At 40.5% G+C, this 20,252-nt stretch overlaps 1 protein-coding gene across 2 annotated transcripts in view; it reads left to right on the top strand.

The window, feature by feature from the left end:
* Positions 1–7,882, top strand: part of LOC123102750 (protein transport protein Sec24-like CEF) — a 28,732-nt gene extending 20,850 nt beyond the window's left edge. The window contains exons 15-24 of one of the 2 annotated variants that reach the window (XM_044524182.1): positions 439–558; positions 661–729; positions 3,074–3,151; positions 6,178–6,316; positions 6,458–6,622; positions 6,726–6,871; positions 6,952–7,131; positions 7,250–7,338; positions 7,420–7,451; positions 7,527–7,882. In XM_044524182.1, coding sequence (XP_044380117.1) covers positions 439–558; positions 661–729; positions 3,074–3,151; positions 6,178–6,316; positions 6,458–6,622; positions 6,726–6,871; positions 6,952–7,131; positions 7,250–7,338; positions 7,420–7,451; positions 7,527–7,633 — 1,125 coding nt within the window. In that variant the 3' untranslated portion in view covers positions 7,634–7,882. Of the gene's footprint in view, positions 1–438; positions 559–660; positions 730–3,073; positions 3,152–6,177; positions 6,317–6,457; positions 6,623–6,725; positions 6,872–6,951; positions 7,132–7,249; positions 7,339–7,419 lie in introns of both variants that reach the window. The other variant, XM_044524181.1, reaches the window with a different exon arrangement.
* The last annotated feature ends 12,370 nt before the right edge of the window (positions 7,883–20,252 follow it).

Genomic DNA, 20,252 nt, shown 5'->3' with positions numbered 1-20,252 from the left:
AAGCAGATAGAAAAAAATGTTTTATTAAATTCATTGCAGTGCAGGCATAACTAATCTATTATAGAATTGTGATCAGCTTTTTATTGTCTTCATGCACGCTACCGTTTTGACAAACACTTGTCAGCATTTCAAGTTCCAGTATCAGTTTAGCATTTGCGCTTGTGATGTTTGTTTCTTTCTAAATATCAATGTAATATGCTTACAGATTGGAAATACACACCATTGGCCTGCAGCAGTTTCCGCCATATTATTACATAAATAATAAACACTAAGCATCTAGTTCCCTTTATCGTTTTACTCACTGAATGCATAAGGTTCTAAACTTTGAGGTAGCCGATTGTCTTCAGTTTTCTTAGAGTTTCCAGTTCCATCTTATCTGTTATGTCTGCTTTTTTTTCCTTTTGCTGTTTGATTTGAAAATTTTCTTCTATTATGCAGGTTTACTACTATTTTCCATTTTCTGCTCTTTCTGACCCAGCCAAACTCTTCAACGATCTCAGATGGAGTATCACCAGACCCCAGGGGTTTGAGGCTGTCATGCGTGTCAGGTGCAGTCAGGTGAGGTTCTGTCCACCACCCCCCCCCCCCCCCCCCCCTCCCGTTTTCATTCCATAGTCCTATAGTACCTTATTATGCTGTTTCCTTTTCCATGTGTACAAGGGGCTTCAAGTTCAAGACTATTCTGGCAATTTCTGCAAGCGCGTCCCTACTGATATTGATTTGCCTGTGGTCAGTAATTAAGATTGCTTCCTGTATAATTGTTGGTTGCATCAAGCTCTCTTGCATATTTCTGTTGTCAACACAAGCTTTGTTATGTTGAACTCAGTTTTGTTCCCTATTAATGGTAGAACATGCACCTTGGCCTCTAAAACTGTCAGCTGGTGATGTAACATAGTATGCAGTACCATATTGTTACTTGCAGTGTAACATGGTGTATACAAAAATTATATCAAACATTGGTTAATCTTACGCAAAGCAAGGTTTTTTGTCGGGAAAATTTATGTTCATTGGATTCTGCATATCCATGGCTTCTCCATTTCTATGTGGTAACCAACCAGTTACAAGAAATAGCTGACCCAAAACAGTGAATAACTAGAAGACACCTCGCGCGTTGCGGCGGGAATTTATAGAAAGCAACTATAATGCACACGGAAAATCTTAAGTGGAAGCAATCTCTTAAGAGATACTAATACAATTATAGAAAAATATGTAGGTTTAGGATCACAAACATCAAGACCTAAAAGGCATTTTTATTATTTTCTACTCACAACGGCGGAGTATTAGCGATTAGTAACTACCAACTACCTAAGCATAACAATATCATGCATGGAATGCACAAATCAGATGCTACAGCTCTTTCATAGCTGCTGCGCTTACCAACTATGAGGATGCAAGGTACTAACAGAGTGATGCTTCACGGGTGTAGTAATGCAACATTGTTCCGCAATGTGATAGTCTGCATGTCAAGAGAAATCAAGTAGTGGGGTGCTCCAATTTAGATATAGTAGATATGTTACTGGTCATCATTAGAACTAAAGTGATGATTTAAGAGAGCTATCAAGATTCAAGAGGGGCAAAAGTATTTGCACTAATCCTGTCACAATTTCTAAAGGCCCATAAAAGTGCTGAGACAGATTTTGGCGTTGAACTAATGCTGTCACTCATAATGAAGATTGCTGTTTTGAAGAAAAAAGTAAACATATATAATCCAGATTACACACTTGTAGGTGCACAAATGACTGAAGGTGCTCCACTTAGAAACGTCTGGCTAACAACAATGTATGGTAGAAAAAATAAATCAATCCACTATGAGTGTATAACAAACGATCATATACAAAGGGTTAGTGCCAGCTGCAAGTCAATTAGAAAGATACAAATATAATCCCCTCGAAAATCATGTTAGTATTTGATGAACCAAAATTGAATTACGGTATGCACCCGGTATACTGGAATAAGAAATCTATAGGCTTTCCATTGCATACAAATACATGAGCAGATGAGCAAAAGGTAAGAAAACCTGACCCTCTTTCAGTCAAGCATGAAATCAGTACATATACTATTGGACCGTACCCAGCAATGGCCGGGCACTCACACCTCGGCGTCGCCCACCCACGCGTAGGCGTTCCCGGCGCCGGTGTCCGCACAGTGGAGGCCGAAGCGTGCTACAGAAGCGCTCGACAACCACGTTCTGGTCCGTGAGCATCACCTCGAGCCTTTCTTGGGGAGGGCACCGGCCGCGAGCTGGAATATCTCGGCTAGGGTCAGCGACTTGTCGAGGGAGTAGTGCTCATCGGAGAACTGACCTGCCAGAAGGATGTTGGTCGTCGCGTTTGAGGTGGCGGTGCCGCTCGCCATGGCCCGGTTCTCTGATGGCTATGGACCCATGGCCGGCGACATTGCAAGATGGAGAGAGAGAGAGAGGGAGGCGATATAGAGAAAATGAGAAGACCTGGTTGGGATGTTTTTAGGGAAATCGATGGAGATTTATTCGTGAGATGAAGGAACCTAATCGTCCGAGTATTAATGAAAGCAGTTTCCTTTTTCACATCCTGTGTTAATTGCTATGCGTGGAACGGCTGCATGCACGTAGTATTGATCGTTATTTAGGCATGCCTAGCAACGGACGTTGCATGCAGAGTCTAGCGATAGACGTTTCTTTTACTAATTACTCCTATCTTGCACGCCAGAGTCGACGGAAGATCATGCTCGCGGTAGTTAAGATGGATAGGCTGCATGTCTCACGTACGGCTTGATCGGTGGATAACTGATGACATGGCACGCTGATGTGGATACCCTGCATGTTAAGAGAAATCAAGTAGTGGGGGGCTCCTATTTAGATATAGTAGATATTGACCAGAATCATGGCATTTATTGCTACACTTGCTGCAATTCGAAATGTATAGATATAAAAGCTTAACAGGTCAAGGTAACCATAATAATCTGCTGTTTCAAAATTTTATGCCTGATAACAGTTTTAAAATTTTATGCTACTGCATTCATCTGCTGTTTCACGTTCTTATTTCTGTCAATTGTGGCAGAATAACCTACTAAATTTATGGCTTTTCTGCCGCAGATTGACTCTGACAAAACCATAATGGTTTCCTTTAAGCATGATGATAAGTTTCAGGAGAATTCAGAATGTGGTTTTCAGGTAATGTACATTACATATTTGAGATCAATTTTAACTTTAGCGTAGACTAGAGCCTACTTGTTTTATTTTGAAGTACCAACAATATGCACATGCCCAAACTTTGACATTTATCATCCATAACAAACTCCAATTTTGGTGGGGTTCTGAAAGTCAGTTTCATGCATCATGAAATCTGCTGAGCGAACCAGCTATGGCTGATCACTCATCGGTGGCCTAACTTGCCCACTATGCGGCATAGAACCCTAACAGTAACTGTAGAAATTTTGCTGGCAAATGGTTTGTATCTAAACTTGATAAAGTCATCTATTTTTTAAATATGTGGTGAAATCCGTTCTGTAAGTGTGATATTAGGGCAACTCCAATGCCGTGCATCAAAATACCCCTAAACGTTCGGATAACGCAGTCAGGACACTTTTTACCGTCCAACCTCGTGCATCAAACATCCGCGAACCGGTCTAGACAGTCTATTTCCTCCAAACTGGAAACAAACTTGTGGGAGGTTTGGGGTGTACGGACACCCACCGTGTCCCCGACACACCTAGCCCACCCAAAACCCTCTCCCGTATCCCTTTTTACCCACCCAGTCCCTCCCCCTTGCTTTGTATCTGCACCCACCAAGACCGCCACCGCCTCTACCACTCCGGCTGCTGCCCAGTTCTAGCCAGACCTCCGCTGTTCCACCTAGGCGCCTTGTACTTCACCGCCGTTGCACCTGGATCTGGCCGCAACCCAGGTAACATCCGCCCCCTGCCGACACCTTCCATGGTGGACACCATGCCCGACAAGTGTTCGGCCAAATGCCATTGAGATTTTTTTTGACTTTCTCCTTGTTTAACATGAAGCAAGCACGATGGCGGGGTACTCGGTGAGGGAGGATGCATTGTTGTGTGACGCGTGGTTGCCACAAGTGCGCGGTTTGTAGGCATGAAGCAAAAGGACATGCAACATGTGAATTCTTGGTTCCATGAGCACAAGCACTGCTGGCCCTACAATTTGATGTGATCCATGATCGCAATCTGAAGTCACTACTCCATCGGTGGTACACCATTTCAAATGCCGTCATGAAGTATTGCGGTGCGATTGCACAAGTGGAAAGAAGGTGGCCACGGGGCACGTCAATGTGTTGCTGCTTGTTATCTATCTACGTGTTGGTCAATTCATTGATTCACTCAATGTTGCAACTTGATTATCACGTTATTGTATAGCCCGTACGTGCTGCCGTAGAGCCGCATTGTACCAAAGGACGGAGTGCAAGCCCTTCATATTGATGCATTGTTGGATGAAGCTCAAGGGGCACAACATCTTGGTGAACATGTGCCGATGAAGAGGTTCAAGATGGAGGAGAGAAAGCTTGAGATCAAGGCCGCTTTCGAAAGTATGGTTAAATTTGGGATTGATGAATTTTATAAACTTGCTGAACATCCGGCGCTTTTACTAGGATTGAAATGTATGGTTGAATTGCTATCGATCAATGATTCAAAGTGAGGCCGCATGGCGGACATGTATTCCATTATTTTTTGGAGAAAGGGCGGACATTTGATATATAGGGTTGGATGGACCCTATGCGCTGTCCGTGGACACATCCGGACGTGTCCGTTTTGGTGAACCTCGTTGGAATTGCCCTTAGTCCGGACAGTTTATTGGTTCTGGCCCTCATGCACGGCTTGCAGTATATATCTGATGCAGCTAGCAACAAAATCGTATTTTCTTAGGGCATCTCCAACATCGTCCCCTGAAACGGAAATACTATTTGTTTGCGGACTGGTCCTAATTATAGAAAATAGCACAATTCATCCATAAATAACATGCAAATATCTCTAGTACAATAATAGTTCGAATGTAAATATTACATTTGAGATAACTGGATGTTCAACAAGTTTTTTGAATTCATCGATACCGAATTCAACGTTTTTTGAGTCAGAATTGTCATATGTTGTCCCACACATACAGCCCCTTGAGCTTCATCCAACAATGTATGTGCGTGAATGGCCTTCTGCCCTCGGTCCTATAGTACATCACGCCAGCGTGTGCAGGCTATACAATGTGTAGAGCAACATTGAGTGAGTGAATGAATTAACCAACATGTAGAGCAACAAGGAGCAAAACTAACGATCTCCATGGTTGACAAGCCCCATGGCCACACTGTCTCTACTTGGTGAATCGCACCGCAATACTTCATGGAGTTGCAGATGGTGTACCATCGATGGGATACCGACTTCACATTGCGTTCATGGATGGCGTGCATGCCGTAAGCGCGAAATCCTTTTGCTCATGAAACGAAGCATGCACGCGCTGCCAAAAGATCGAGCCCCTTGAGTTCCTGCCTACAAAGGCCGCAGATATGACCAACTGCGCATGACACAACAACTCATCCTTGATCACCAAGTACCCCGCCATCGAATTACTCTAGGAAACAACAAAAAGTTCAAGAAAAAAGCTCTGGCATTTGACCGAACACCTGCCGGGCGTGGTGTCCGCTATGGACATTGTTGACAGGGGGGCGAAGGGATCTTGGGTGGACGGCGGCGTAGTCCAAGGCGGGCAGGCGTGTTGGTGGGGGCTGCAGATGTCCAAGGATGCCTGGGCGGCGGCGCAGATGCAAAGCAAGGGGTGAGTGGCAGAAAAGTGGACCGGCATGGGAACTTCAGTGGGCTGGGGGTGTGGGGGTCCTACATGGCGGCGGTCCGGACTCCTGCAAAGCCCCCCCCCCCCCCCCCCCCCCACGTTTTGTATGAGGAGTAACGTGGATGGCAAAATGTGTCCGGACTGAGGTGCCCTTAAGTTCTGTGGCAGTGATGCTCACTCGTAAATTCTTATGCCAATTCATGTAAAAAGGCAAAATCTTCCTCAGTCTTGAACTCAACAAAGTCTATTTTTCTCTGTCTGAGTCCTTCTAATGAGTCGTGTTCTATGAATCACTTGCCAAGTTATCACTCATGTTCTGTGAAGTACTATATAAACACTGTACTTTTTTGTGTCGAAACTATATAAACATTGCTGACATGTGACTTGTGTTGCATATTCAGTGTGCACTTCTTTACACCACGGTATATGGGCAAAGAAGGATACGAGTTATAAATATTTCACTTCCATGTACAAGCATGCTCAGCAACCTTTTCCGATGTGCTGATCTGGAAGCACAGTTTACGTATGTTGTTAAGCAAGGTAAGCCAGCTGCTCATTGCAATAAATTTCATCTCAATAAACCTAGCTAGAGAGCAATTTTTTTAGTGAATCAGTTATTTTACATTATTAGTATCATGCAAGATGCTTTAGTATGCTGACTTACTTTGTCATACCGACTAGCTGCAAATGGCATTCCATCAAGTTCCCTATCCCAAGTTAGGGACCAAGTAACAAGTACATGCATCAATATTCTCCAGTCCTACCGACAATATTGTGCATCTGTAAGTTCTTCTGGACAGTTAATTCTTCCGGAGGCTTTAAAACTTCTGCCTTTGTATACTCTGGGTATGATTTCTTCCATCTAGTATTGCTATTATATTGTTGTAATGCACTGATAAGTTGTGAGCATATCTTTAACCTCACTAATTGATTTTATTTGATTTCTCAGCCTTAACTAAAAGCATAGGACTGAGGAATGATGGGAGATTAGATGATCGGTCCTATTGGGTCTCTATTGTCTCTTCAGTTTCTGTGTCATTAGCTGTTCCATTGGTGTTCCCTAGGATGATTGCTCTCCATGATCTTACATCAAGGGTATTTGCAGCTAATTGGTCTTTATTAAACTCCTAGGAATTGCTACCGATTATTTTAGCTATGTTTTAACTTCTGTACAGGATGATGAAGATCCCCTTATTCCAAATCCCCTTGCTCTTAATAGTGAGAATATACAGGATAATGGGATTTATTTATTGGAAAATGGCGAGGATGGTTTTATTCATGTCGGAAATGCGGTGAACCCTGCCACCCTCGAGCAAATATTTGGTTTCTCATCTTTGGCTGGTGCACCAAATCTGGTTAGTCTTATACCCATTATCTGTCTTCTGTTATGTGATGGGTTTTTGTATGCAAATCATAGCCTGGATGTTTATTAAAAAAATGCGGATGTGGTTGATAATTGTTAACTCCTTTCAGTTGGTATTGGAGCAATTTGATAATGTATTGTCCAGAAAAGTAAATGAAGTTGTGAATGAAATAAGGCGACAGAGGTGCTCCTACCTAAGGTACTATCTGTGATTTCTCAACTATGCTGTAATTACTCGCTACTTTACTCAACTGCTTAACATGTTCAAACTGTTTTGCAGACTGAGACTATGCCAAAAGGGCGACCCATCTGGTTCTTCTCACTGTTTTCTCCCTCTGTTACCTCATATCTTCTTATTACTCCTGACACTTGTTTCTGTATCTGCAGGAGATTTCTTCCGTTCCCTGTTGGTTGAGGACAAAGCACCCGGTGGCCTTTCTTATGTAGAGTTCCTCGTACATGTTCACAGGCAAATCCAGAGCAAGATGACCTGACATGACCTGCTTTATTGTTGTAATGTTTTGGTTGGTAGAAATCAAGGAATTGATTTCTGCATGTGGATATACAAAAAGGAAGCAACGTTTTTCTTTGTAAAACACAGCTATAGCACATTTGTAAGGATTCTAGTCTTTGATTTTACAAAGTCAGTTTTGGTGTAGGTGGTATATGTTTTGTGTTTTGCGACAAGGATGAGTTTGGCAAGGTAAATATTTATCTATTTAAACTCTGAAACTATATTTATCTGTTCTTTTGTGTCTGGCATGTGGCGACAGAAATTGAGCGATGACAATATTGTATTTGCATGGCTATAATTATCACATGTTGGATAATGTGCTCCGTTGGTAATTTGCGTTCAGTCAACTTAGGGCATCTCCAATGCTATACATCAAAATGGCCGCATCAAATGTCTGTGGACATGTCTGTTTGGGACAGCTTTTGGGGAGGTAGCCATCTCAAAATGGACACACCAAATGTGCGAACGAGTCTGGAGTGTCTGGGGACAAATTTAGGATGTGTTTGGTTTGAAGGACATGCCGGGGTGGCTATGGGCATCCCTATCCAGCAGGATAAGGATAGCCATATTTTTTGTTTGGTTGATGGATGAGATTAGCCTATGTTTTGTTTGGTTTGAAGGTTAAATCTTGGCTGGGGATAGCCATTTTTCTATTTGGTTGGTGGGTGAGGTTAGCAATTTTTCAATATGAGGCAATCAAATATGATATGTACAACAGCAAGTATAAGAACATTTTAGAATCTTGAGCACCATACCAAAACAAACTCCAGCAAGTTATAATGCATGAAAAAATAAATTTCAGCAAGTTAGAATGCATAAAAGAACAAATTTCAGCAAGTTAGAATGCATAAAGGAACAAATTTCAGCAAGTATAATCCATGAAAGAACAAATTGCAGCAAGTGATAATGCATGAAAAAAGCATTTCAACAAGTAATAGAATATATAGCTCGACATTCCATAGAATACTAGATCAAATATATAGTTATACAACCCATGCATAGTTCAATGTTTTGGTTGTAATCAAAAGAACAAGTCCATACAATCCATAGCTCCATTGTTTTGGTTGTCATCAAAAGTATAAATCAAACTACCCATATAAACTCATCATGCTTCGGCTTCAGGGAAGGTACTCTTCACATACCTAGAGACCCAAACCTTTCTCTGAACATCTCCCAAGACCTTGAATGCCGTTGCAACACGAGGATTGTCAACTAAATAGGCATAGTAATGTGCAAGGAAATCCAAATCAAAACCAGGGAGTTCTTTCATCTCACCCCAAAGACCATCAATGGCGGGGTTGGCGCTGCTAACAAGTTTCTCTATGGCAACAACAAGTCTTTCACTTGAAGCCATTATGGTTGCATGCATCCTGTCTTCTGCAGAAGGATTGATTTTGGCTTTCTTCAACTTGGGAGCAGCTGACTCACCACAAGTCGTTGATTGGGCAACCTCTTCATGAGGGGCAGCAGCTTTGTTCGCTTTCAGTTCGTCAAGATCAATCACATTTGTACCTAAAGGGTCACTTGAGCCTTTTGCATATTGCCCCGTAGCCATGCTAGCTCCAACCATAACCATCATCTCTTCATAATGTTTAATAGGCTTGTTAAGGAAGGGTTCATCTTCTTTGTGGTCCTTTATAAACAAAGCTAATCATTTCATCAAGGAATGAGAATACAAATAAATTACAACAAGTTATAATGCATGAAAGAATAAATTCCAGCAAGCTATCATGCATGAAAGAATAAATTGCAGCAAGTTATAATGCATGAAAAAGCTCATTTCAGCAAGGATTTGGATATAACATTACTTATTCCAGCAAGAAAATAGAGTATAAAGAAGTCCAAGCAAGTGATGATGCATGAAATAGCTCATTTCAGCAAGGATTTTGATATATAAGTACTTATTCCAACAGTGAATGGCGTCATTCCAGCAAAGAAATAGCTCATTTCAGCAAGGATTTGCATATATGGAACCAAATTCATCAAGTACTAAAAGGGCAGTGAAATAGATACCTTAATGTGGTTTGTGTAATGCTCATGATCAAGAACAATCATAAAGTTCTCTTCATCCCAAAGTGCACCACTCAATGATTTGAGGTGCATTATCTGTTTGTACTTCCTCTTCCATGTCCTTGTATGATTTGTGATGTGGGTTCCAAAGTCGGTGCGATTAAAATGTTCATTCATAGCCATGGCACAAGCATTCTAGTGTACATTCTTGAAGGCGGTACCGGTTCTATGGCCACCGGTCACCACAACACATAGGTTCGCTAGCATGTATGATGACATGGTAGGTGTCCATGAAATTTGCCTAGCAGCCATATCCTGCAATTGCAACAAAGTATTTAGACACAATGAATAAATTTCAGCTAGTATTTAGAGATAATGAACCAATTCAGCAAGCCTTTGGAGATAGAGAACCAATTCAGCAAGTATTTGAAGATAACGAACCAATTCAGCAAGTATTTAGAGATAACGAACCAATTCAGCAAGTATTTGGAGACGAATAACCAATTCAGCAAATATTACAACGGATAAAATGTCATTACAAAGTAATTCCAGCAAAAACAATAGTTCCAACAAGAAAGTACAATAGATCGTCGCAGCAAGCTAAATGACATGGTAGCTACTACATGTTTTGATGTTGCATATAGTTTTGTCGGTCTTCCCACATTTGATCAGCAAGGACTTGCCTAAAGTTAACCATGTAAGCATGTTCTTCTGCTTGTCCAGTTGATGTTGAACAAATTAACATCTTTGTCTTTTTGTCCATCTACAATATAATAATACAAACGATATAACTTCAACAGGAACAAGTCAACATGTACATTCTTTGTCAAGCAGTAAATAGGAGAAGCAGTTAACAAGTTGCCTCAGATTTTGGGGAGAAAATCAACAATAGGAAGATGTAGTAGTCCCTGACTTCCCTGTCGCCTTTGACCTGAGCTGCTGCAGCACAAAAAAACAACAAAAAAAGATTAGCATGTTGGATAGAAAATCAATGGAGAAATCATGCATCAGTACATATGGTCCGCGCAGCACGCGCAGCAAGCAGGGCCAAGCAGCTAGCAGGCCGGCGTACCACGCACAACACTTGCTCTCACGGGGCGCACAACATGCGCACTTGCCGGACAGATGCAGGGCCGACACAGCACGCGCAGCACCAGCACACGGGGCGCACAGCAGGCGCATCGGCCGGAGAGAAGCAGGCGCACTCACTGTTGTCACCGGGCTTCGATCTGCCGGCGCTGCTGCGCATTCACCGCCGTCGTCGGGCTTCGATCTGCCAGCGCCGCTGCGCACTCACCGCCATCGTCGGGCTTCGATCTGTCGCCGCCGCTGGAACGGAGAGAAGAGAGATGGAAAGGGGAAAAGAGATAGGGTTGCCCTTTTGTGGTAGGTGAATGAAACGAGACGACGCCGAAAAACGTTTCACGGGCTCTCTTCGCGCCCCCCCGGTGACCCACAGGTATAAGGGATCTATCGTAGTCCTTTCGATAAGTAAGAGTGTCGAACCCAACGAGGAGCAGAAGGAAATGATAAGCGGTTTTCAGCAAGGTATTCTCTGCAAGTACTGAAATAAGTAGTAACAGATAGTTTTGTGATAAGACAATTTGTAACGAGCAACAAGTAACAAAAGCAAATAAGGTACATCAATGTGGCCCAATCCTTTTTGTAGCAAAGGACAAGCCTGGACAAACTCTTATATGATGTAAAGCGCTCCCGAGGACACATGAGAATATCGTCAAGCTAGTTTTCATCACGTTCATATGATTCACGTTCGGTACTTTGATAATTTGGTATGTGGGTGGACCGGTGCTTGGGTGCTGCCCTTACTTGGACAAGCATCCCACCTATGATTAACCTCTGTTGCAAGCATCCGCAACTACAACAAAAGTATTAAGGTAAACCTAACCATAGCATGAAACATATGGATCCAAATCAGCCCCTTACGAAGCAACGCATAAACTAGGGTTTAAGCTTCTGTCACTCTAGCAACCCATCATCTACTTATTACTTCCCAATGCCTTCCTCTAGGCCCAAATAATGGTGAAGTGTCATGTAGTCGACGTTCACATAACACCACTAGAGGAGAGACAACATACATCTCATCAAAATATCGAACGAATACCAAATTCACATGACTACTAATAGCAAGACTTCTCCCATGTCCTCAGGAACAAAAGTAACTACTCACAAAGCATAAATATGTTCATAATCAGAGGGGTATTAATATGCATATAGGATCTGAACATATGATCTTCCACCAATTAAACCAACTAGCATCAACTACAAGGAGTAATTAACACTACTAGCAACCTATTAGCACCAATCCCGGACTTAGAGACAAGAATTGGATACAAGAGATGAACTAGGGTTTTGAGATGAGATGGTGCTGATGAAGATGTTCATGGAGATTGCCCTCTCCCGATGAGAGGAGCGTTGGTGATGACGATGGCGATGATTTCCCCCTCCGGGAGGGAAGTTTCTCCGGCAGAACAGCTCCGCCAGAGCCCTAGATTGGTTCCGCCTCGTGGCGGCGGAGTTTCGTCCGAGAAGATGGCTTATTATTTTTTCCCATCTAAAGACTCCATATAGCAGAAGATGGCCACCGGAGGGCCACCAGGGGGCCCACGAGGTAGGGGGGCGCGCCCATGGGGGTAGGGCGTGCCCCCCTGGTGAAGTTCTTGCTCTCAGTATTTTTTATATATTTGGAAAACATCTTCCGTGAAGTTTCAGGACTTTTGGAGCTGTGCAGAATAGGTCTCTAATATTTGCTCCTTTTCCAGCCCAGAATCCCAGCTGCAGGCATTCTCCCTCTTTATGTAAACCTTGTAAAATAGGGGAGAATAGGCATAAGTATTGTGACATAATGTTTAATAACATCCCATAATGCAATAAATATTGATATAAAAGCATGATGCAAAATGGACGTATCAACTCCCCAAGCTTAGACCTCGCTTGTCCTCAAGCGAAAAGCCGAAATCGAAAAATATGTCCACATGTTTAGAGATAGAGGTGTCGATAAAAATAAAATACGGACATGAGGGCATCATGATCATTCTTAGAACGACAACTCATATAATACTTTGTCATGTAATCTCTAATGCTAGAGTAATAATTCAATCACAATATCAAGTATGAATCATAAACTTCATTGAAAACTAACAAACTACAATCTCAGTCATTGAAGCAATTGCAATTTATCATAACATAGGAAAGAGTCAATGTATAAGAGCTTTTCAGCAAGTCCACATACTCAACTATCATATAATCTTTCACAATTGCTGACACTCACGCAATACTTATGGGTATGGAGTTTTAATCGGACACAGAGAAAGATAGGGGCTTATAGTTTTGCCTCCCAACGTTTTACCTCAAGGGTAATGTCAATAGTAATAGTTCATGAAAACTCACATCCAATTAGCCATATATACCAAGATCTTCCCAACATATTGTGCTTGCCAAAGGATAAAATGTAAAAAGGAAGGGTGAAGATCACCATGACTCTTATGCAATGTAGGAGATAAAAGTAAAAGATAGGCCCTTCACAGAGGGAAGCAGAGGTTGTCATGCGCTTTTATGGTTGGATGCAAAAAATATTAATGCGAAAGAACGTCACTTTATATTGCCACTTGTGATATGGACCTTTATTATGCAGTCTGTCGCTTTTATTACTTTCATATCACACGATCGTATAAAGCTTATTTCCTCCACACCAATCAATCATACATATTTAGAGAGCAATTTTTATTGCTTTGCACCGATGAAAACTTACTTGAAGGATCTTATTCAATCCATAGGTAGATATGGTGGACTCTTATGGCAAGACTGGTTTAAGGGTATTTGGAAGCACAAGTAGTATCTCTACTTGGTGCAATGAATTTGGCTAGCATGAGGGGGAAAGGCAAGCTCATCATGTTGTAAGATCCAAGACAATATAATTCATCTCAGATGTAAGAAAACATAACCCATTACGTTGTCTTCCTTGTCCAATGTCAACTCTTTACCATGTCATATTTAATGAGTGCTCACAATCATAAAAGATGTCCAAGATAGTATATCTATATGTGAAGACCTCTCTTTCTTTATTATTTCCTATTAATTGCAACGATGACCAAAACCGTGTTTGTCAACCCTCAACAACTTTTATTCATCATACTCTTTCTATGTGAGCTCATTACTCTCCATAAGACTCATATGATCTCTTTGTTTCTTTTTATTTCTTTCTCTTTTCTTTTATTCACTTAGGATCATGGAAAAATAATCAAGCCCTTGCCTCAACACTAATCTTTATTATATATCTCACGGGCTCGCTTACATAGAAGGATAATAAAGCAAAACTCACAACTAGACTATACTAAGAACTTTTATTCTACTAGATCAAGATATTACCAAAAGGATCGAACTAGGAAAAACGGTAAAGATAAAAGTGATGGTGATACTATACCGGGGCACTCCCCCAAGCTTGGCAGTTGCCAAGTGGAGTGCCCATACCCATGTGATTATGTTTCCTTTGTTGGTGAAGAATGTGGGGATGTTGATGATGGATAGTCGCACATTGAGCGTAGGAGGTCTTCTAACTTGCGGATAATGCCCTTGAGTGCGATGATGTGCTCCTTCAACAAAATATTTTCACGTGTGAGATACTTATTTTGTATACGAGCTAACTCAATCATCTTGAAAGCTTCGATTTCTGTTGGGGTAAGAAGGTTGTGATCAAGTTGAAGGGTGTCTTCTGTTGCCAGAACTTGGTCCTCCATGGCCTTCTTGATCCCTTCATCCTTGTTGATCTCCATAGGTTCTTCTCTCTTCAGCTCTATCTTCATTAGCCAAGCATCGTTGCCCTCATGGTTGGAGGAGGAGGGAGATGACATAGTGCCTGGCCTTGACAACCCTGACAGAAAACAACTCGAAACAAAGACAGGAGATTTTTGCGTGATACAGGAGTCAAAACCCCCGGGAGGTTATATAATGAATTTTTACCGACCAAAATATGTGTTGTGTACGAAAACGGAGTCCGGAGGGCACACGAGGTGCCCACAAGGTAGGGGGGCGTGCCCAGTAGGGTAGGGCGCGCCCTCCACCCTCGTGGAGGTCTCGTGTCCTTTCCGGACTGCTTCTTATTTTTCTATTTTTCTAAATATTCCAAAACAGAGAAATATTGCCTTAAAAACTGTTTTGGAGTCGGTTTACTTACCGTACCACATACCTATTCCTTTTCGGAGTCTGACACGTTCCGAAAAATGTCCCTTATGTATTCCTCCGGGGTTACGGTTTCAATAACATTGGTTTCAACATTTATGGGATTACCTGAGATATAATGTTTGATTCTTTGACCGTTCACCACCTTCGGATTTGTGCCTTCGGAGTTGTTGATTTTTATGGCACCGGAATGGTAGACCTCCTTGATAACGTAAGGACCTTCCCATTTAGAGAGAAGTTTTCCTACAAAAAATCTTAAACGAGAGTTGTATAGCAATACATAATCACCTACATTAAACTCACGCTTTTGTATCCTTTTGTCATGCCATCTTTTAACTTTTTCTTTAAACAACTTGGCATTTTCGTAGGCTTGGGTTCTCCATTCATCAAGTGAGCTAATATCAAATAACCTCTTCTCACCGGCAAGTTTAAAATCATAATTAAGTTATTTAATAGCCTAATAAGCCTTGTGTTCTAGTTCGAGACGTAAGTGACATGCTTTTCCATAGACTATTTTATACGGAGACATACCCATAGGGTTTTTATATGCAGTTCTATAGGCCCATAATGCATCATCAAGTTTCTTGGAGCAATTCTTTCTAGACCTATTAACAGTCTTTTGCAAAATTAATTTGAGTTCTCTATTACTCAATTCTACTTGCCCACTAGATTGAGGGTGATAAGGAGATGCAATTCTATGATTAACATCATATTTAGCAAGCATTTTACGGAAAGCACCATGAATAAAATGTGAACCACCATCAGTCATTAAATATCTAGGGACTCCAAATCTTGGAAAAATAACTTCTTTAAGCATTTTAATAGAAGTGTTATGATCAGCACTACTAGTTGGAATAGCTTCTACCCACTTAGTAACATATCAACAACAACTAAAATATGTGTATAACCATTAGAGGAAGGGAAAGGTCCCATATAGTCAAAGCCCCAAACATCGAATGGTTCAATAACAAGTGAATAATTCATAGGAATTTCTTGACGTCTACTAATATTACCAATTTTTTGACATTCATCACAAGATAAGACAAACTTACGGGCATCCTTGAAGAGAGTAGGCCAATAAAAACCAGATTGCAGTACCTTATGTGCAGTTCTATCTCCAGCATGGTGTCCTCCATAAGCTTCAGAGTGACACTTGCGTAGGATCTGTTCCTGTTCATGCTCAGGTACACAATGTCTAATAACACCATCCACTCCTTTATAGAGATGTGGGTCATCCCAAAAGTAATGCCTCAAATTGTAGAAGAACTTTTTCTTTTGTTTGTATGTGAAACTAGGTGCTATAAACTTAGCAACAATGTAATTAGCATAATCAGCATACCATGGAGCAGTATGAGAAGCATTTATGACATTTAATTGCTCATCAGGAAAGCTATCATCAATAGGTAGTGGGTCATCAAGCACATTTTCTAACCTAGACAAGTTGTCTGCAACGGGGTTCTCAGCTCCTTTTCTATCAACAATATGCAAATCAAATTCTTATAGCAAGAGAACCCATCTAATAAGCCTAGGTTTAGCATCTTTCTTTTCCATAAGATATTTAATAGCAGCATGATCAGTGTGAATAGTTACTTTAGAATCAACAATATAAGGTCTAAACTTATCAGAAGCAAATACAACTGCTAAGAATTCTTTTTCAGTAGTAGCATAATTTCTTTGAGCATTGTCTAGAGTTTTACTAGCATATTGAATAACATTTAGTTTCTTATCAACTCTTTGTCCTAGAACAGTACCTACATCATAATCACTAGCATCACACATAATTTCAAAGGGTAAATTCCAATCAGGTGGCTGAACAATAGGTGTAGAGATCAATGCTTTCTTAAGTATTTCAAATGCTTCTACACAATCATCATCAAAGACAAATGGTATATCTTTTTGTAATAAATTAGTCAGAGGCCGAGAAATTTTTGAGAAGTCCTTAGTGAACCTCCTATAAAAACCAACATGACCCAGGAAACTTATTATACGTTTGATGTCCTTGGGACATGGCATCTTTTCAATAGCATCAACCTTGGCTTTATCAACTTCAATACCTCTTTCAGAAACTTTATGCCCCAAGACAATACCTTCATTAACCATAAAGTGACACTTTTCCCAATTCAAGACAAGATTAGTTTCTTCACATCTCTGCAAAACTCGATCAAGGTTGCTCAAGCAATCATCAAAAGAAGATCCATAGACGGAAAAGTCGTCCATGAAAACCTCACAAATCTTTTCACAAAAGTCAGAGAATATAGCCATCATGCATCTTTGAAAGGTAGCAGGTGCATTACATAAACCAAAAGGCATAAGTATATAAGCAAAAGTACCAAAAGGGCATGTAAAAGTAGTCTTTGATTGATCTTTGGCTGACATAGGTATTTGAGAGAAACCGGAATAACCATCTAGAAAGCAAAAATGTGTATGTTTGGACAATCTTTCTAGCATTTGATCGATAAAAGGTAAGGGGTAATGATCTTTTTTAGTAGCCTTATTTAATTTGCGGAAATCAATTACCATCCTACAACCTGTAATAATTCCTTGAGGAATCAATTCATCTTTATCATTAGGAACAACAGTAATACCCCCCTTCTTAGGGACACAATGGACAAGGCTTACCCATTGACTATCAGCAACAAGATAAATTATACCTGCCTCAAGGAGCTTTAGTATCTCCTTTCTTACCACTTCTTCCATTTTAGGATTCAACCGGCGTTAATGATTACGAACTGGTTTAGCATCTTCTTCCAAATTAAGTTTATGTTGACATAGAGTGGGACTAATGCCCTTAAGACCATCAAGAGTATACCCAATAGCAGCACGGTGCTTCTTCAGAGTTTTCAATAATCTCTCTTCTTCATGTTCTAAAAGGTTAGCACTAATAATAATAGGATATATCTTTTTCTCATCAAGACAAGCATATTTAAGAGTATCAGGTAACAGTTTAAGCTCAAACATGGGATCACCCTTGGGTGGAGGAGGATCCCCTAGGATTTCAACAGGTAAATTGTTTTTCAGAATAGGTTCCTGTTTAAATAATACTTCATCTAATTCCCTTCTTTCATTCATAAACATGTCATTTTCATGGTCTAGCAAATATTATTCTAAAGGATCACTAGGAGGTACGGCAATAGAAGAAGACCAATAATTTCATCCTTACTATGTAATTCTTCTTCACGGTGTTGTCTACTAAATTTAGAAAAATTAAATTCATGAGTCATATCATCTAAACCGATAGTAACAACATCTGTTTTGCAATCTATGGTAGCATTAATAGTGTTCAAGAAGGGTCTACCAAATATAATGGGACAAAAGCTATCTTGTGGGGAACCAAGAACAAGAAAATCAGCAGGATATTTAGTTTTCCCACACAAGACTTCAACATCTCTAACAATTCCCATCGGTGAAATAGTATCTCTATTGGCAAGTTTAATTGTGACATCAATATCTTCCATCTCAGCAGGTGCAATATCATGCATAACTTCTTGGTATAAGGAATAAGGTATTGCACTAGCACTAGCACCCATATCACATAAGCCATGATAACAATGATCTCCTATTTTAACAGAAATAACAGGCATGCCTACCACAGGTCTAGGTTTATCTTTATCACGGGGTTTAGCAATTCTAACAGTTTCATCACAGAAATAAATAACATGCCCATCAATATTATCAGACAAGAGATCTTTAACAATAGCAATATTAGGTTCAACTTTAACTTGCTCAGGAGGTGTATATGTTTTAATATTACTTTTACGAACTATAGTTGAAGCTTTAGCATGATCCTTTATCCTAACAGGGAAAGGTGGTTTCTAAACATAAGAAGTAGGAACAACATGATCATTATAAGTGATAGTCTTTTCTTCAACTTTAATAGGTGCAACTACTTTTTCTTCTATGGGAGGATGATATTTAAACCACTTCTCCTTGGGGAGATTAACATAGGTAGCAAAAGATTCATAGAAAGAAGCTACCATCTCAGAGTCAAGTCCATATTTAGTGCTAAATTTATGAAAAATATTGGTATCCATAAAAGATTTAACACAATCAAAACTAGGTGTCATACCTAACTCCTTACCATTGTCGAGGTCCCAATCTTCAGAGTTGCGTTTAATTCTTTCCAATAAATCCCATTTGAATTCAATAGTCTTCATCATAAAAGAGCCAGCACAAGAAGTATCAAGCATGGTGCGATTGTTACCAGAAAGCCGAGCATAAATTTTTTGAATAATCATTTCTCTTGAGAGCTCATGATTGGGGCATGAATATAACATTGATTTAAGCCTCCCCCAAGCTTGAGCGATGCTTTCTCCTTCGCGAGGCAGAAAATTATATATGTAATTGCGATCATGATGAACAAGATGCATAGGATAAAACTTCTGATGAAATTCCAATTTCAATCGTTTGTAATTCCAAGACCTCATATCATCACATAGCCTATACCATGTCGATGCATCTCCCCTCAAAGATAAAGGGAAGACCTTCTTCTTAACAACATCTCCGGGTACACCTGCAAGCTTAAATAATCCACAAACTTCATCCACATATATCAGATGTTCATCAGGATGTTTTGTTCCATCTCCTAAAAAAGGATTAGCTAACAGTTTTTCTATCATACCCGCAGGAACTTCAAAGCAAGCATTTTCATTTTCATTTTCAGTAGGTTCAGTAGGTTGAGGAGCAACTCATTGCTCTACTGGTCGGGGTGAAGATACCCTGAACAAGCCCCTCAGAGGATTACTTTCCATAGTAACAAGTGACAGTAAATTTCAGCACACTATATAAATTTTTCCTTACCAAATTCCACCTACCAAAGGCGCTTCACTCCCCGGCAACAGCGCCAGAAAAGAGTCTTGATGACCCACAAGTATAGGGATCTATCATAGTCCTTTCGATAAGTAAGAGTGTCGAACCCAACAAGGAGCACAAGGAAATGATAAGCGGTTTCCAGCAAGGTATGTTCTGCAAGTACTGAAATAAGTAGTAACACATAGTTTTGTGATAAGATAATTTGTAACGAGCAACAAGTAACAAAAGTAAATAAGGTGCATCAATGTGGCCCAATCCCTTTTGTAGCAAAGGATAAGCCTGGACAAACTCTTATATGATGTAAAGCACTCCCGAGGACACATGGGAATATCGTCAAGCTAGTTTTCATCACGTTCATATGATCCGCGTTCGGTACTTTGATAATTTGGTATGTGGGTGGACCGGTGCTTGGGTGCTTCCCTTACTTGGACAAGCATCCCACTTATGATTAACCTCTATTGCAAGCATCCGCAACTACAACAAAAGTATTAAGGTAAACCTAACCATAGCATGAAACATATGGATCCAAATCATCCCCTTACGAAGCAACGCATAAACTAGGGTTTAAGCTTCTGTCACTCTAG

This window comes from Triticum aestivum, chromosome 5A (assembly GCF_018294505.1).
Source record: "Triticum aestivum cultivar Chinese Spring chromosome 5A, IWGSC CS RefSeq v2.1, whole genome shotgun sequence".
NCBI lineage: Eukaryota > Viridiplantae > Streptophyta > Magnoliopsida > Poales > Poaceae > Triticum > Triticum aestivum.
The sequence above is the reverse complement of the archived record's forward strand: the minus strand, read 5'-3'. Positions and strand labels throughout refer to the sequence as shown.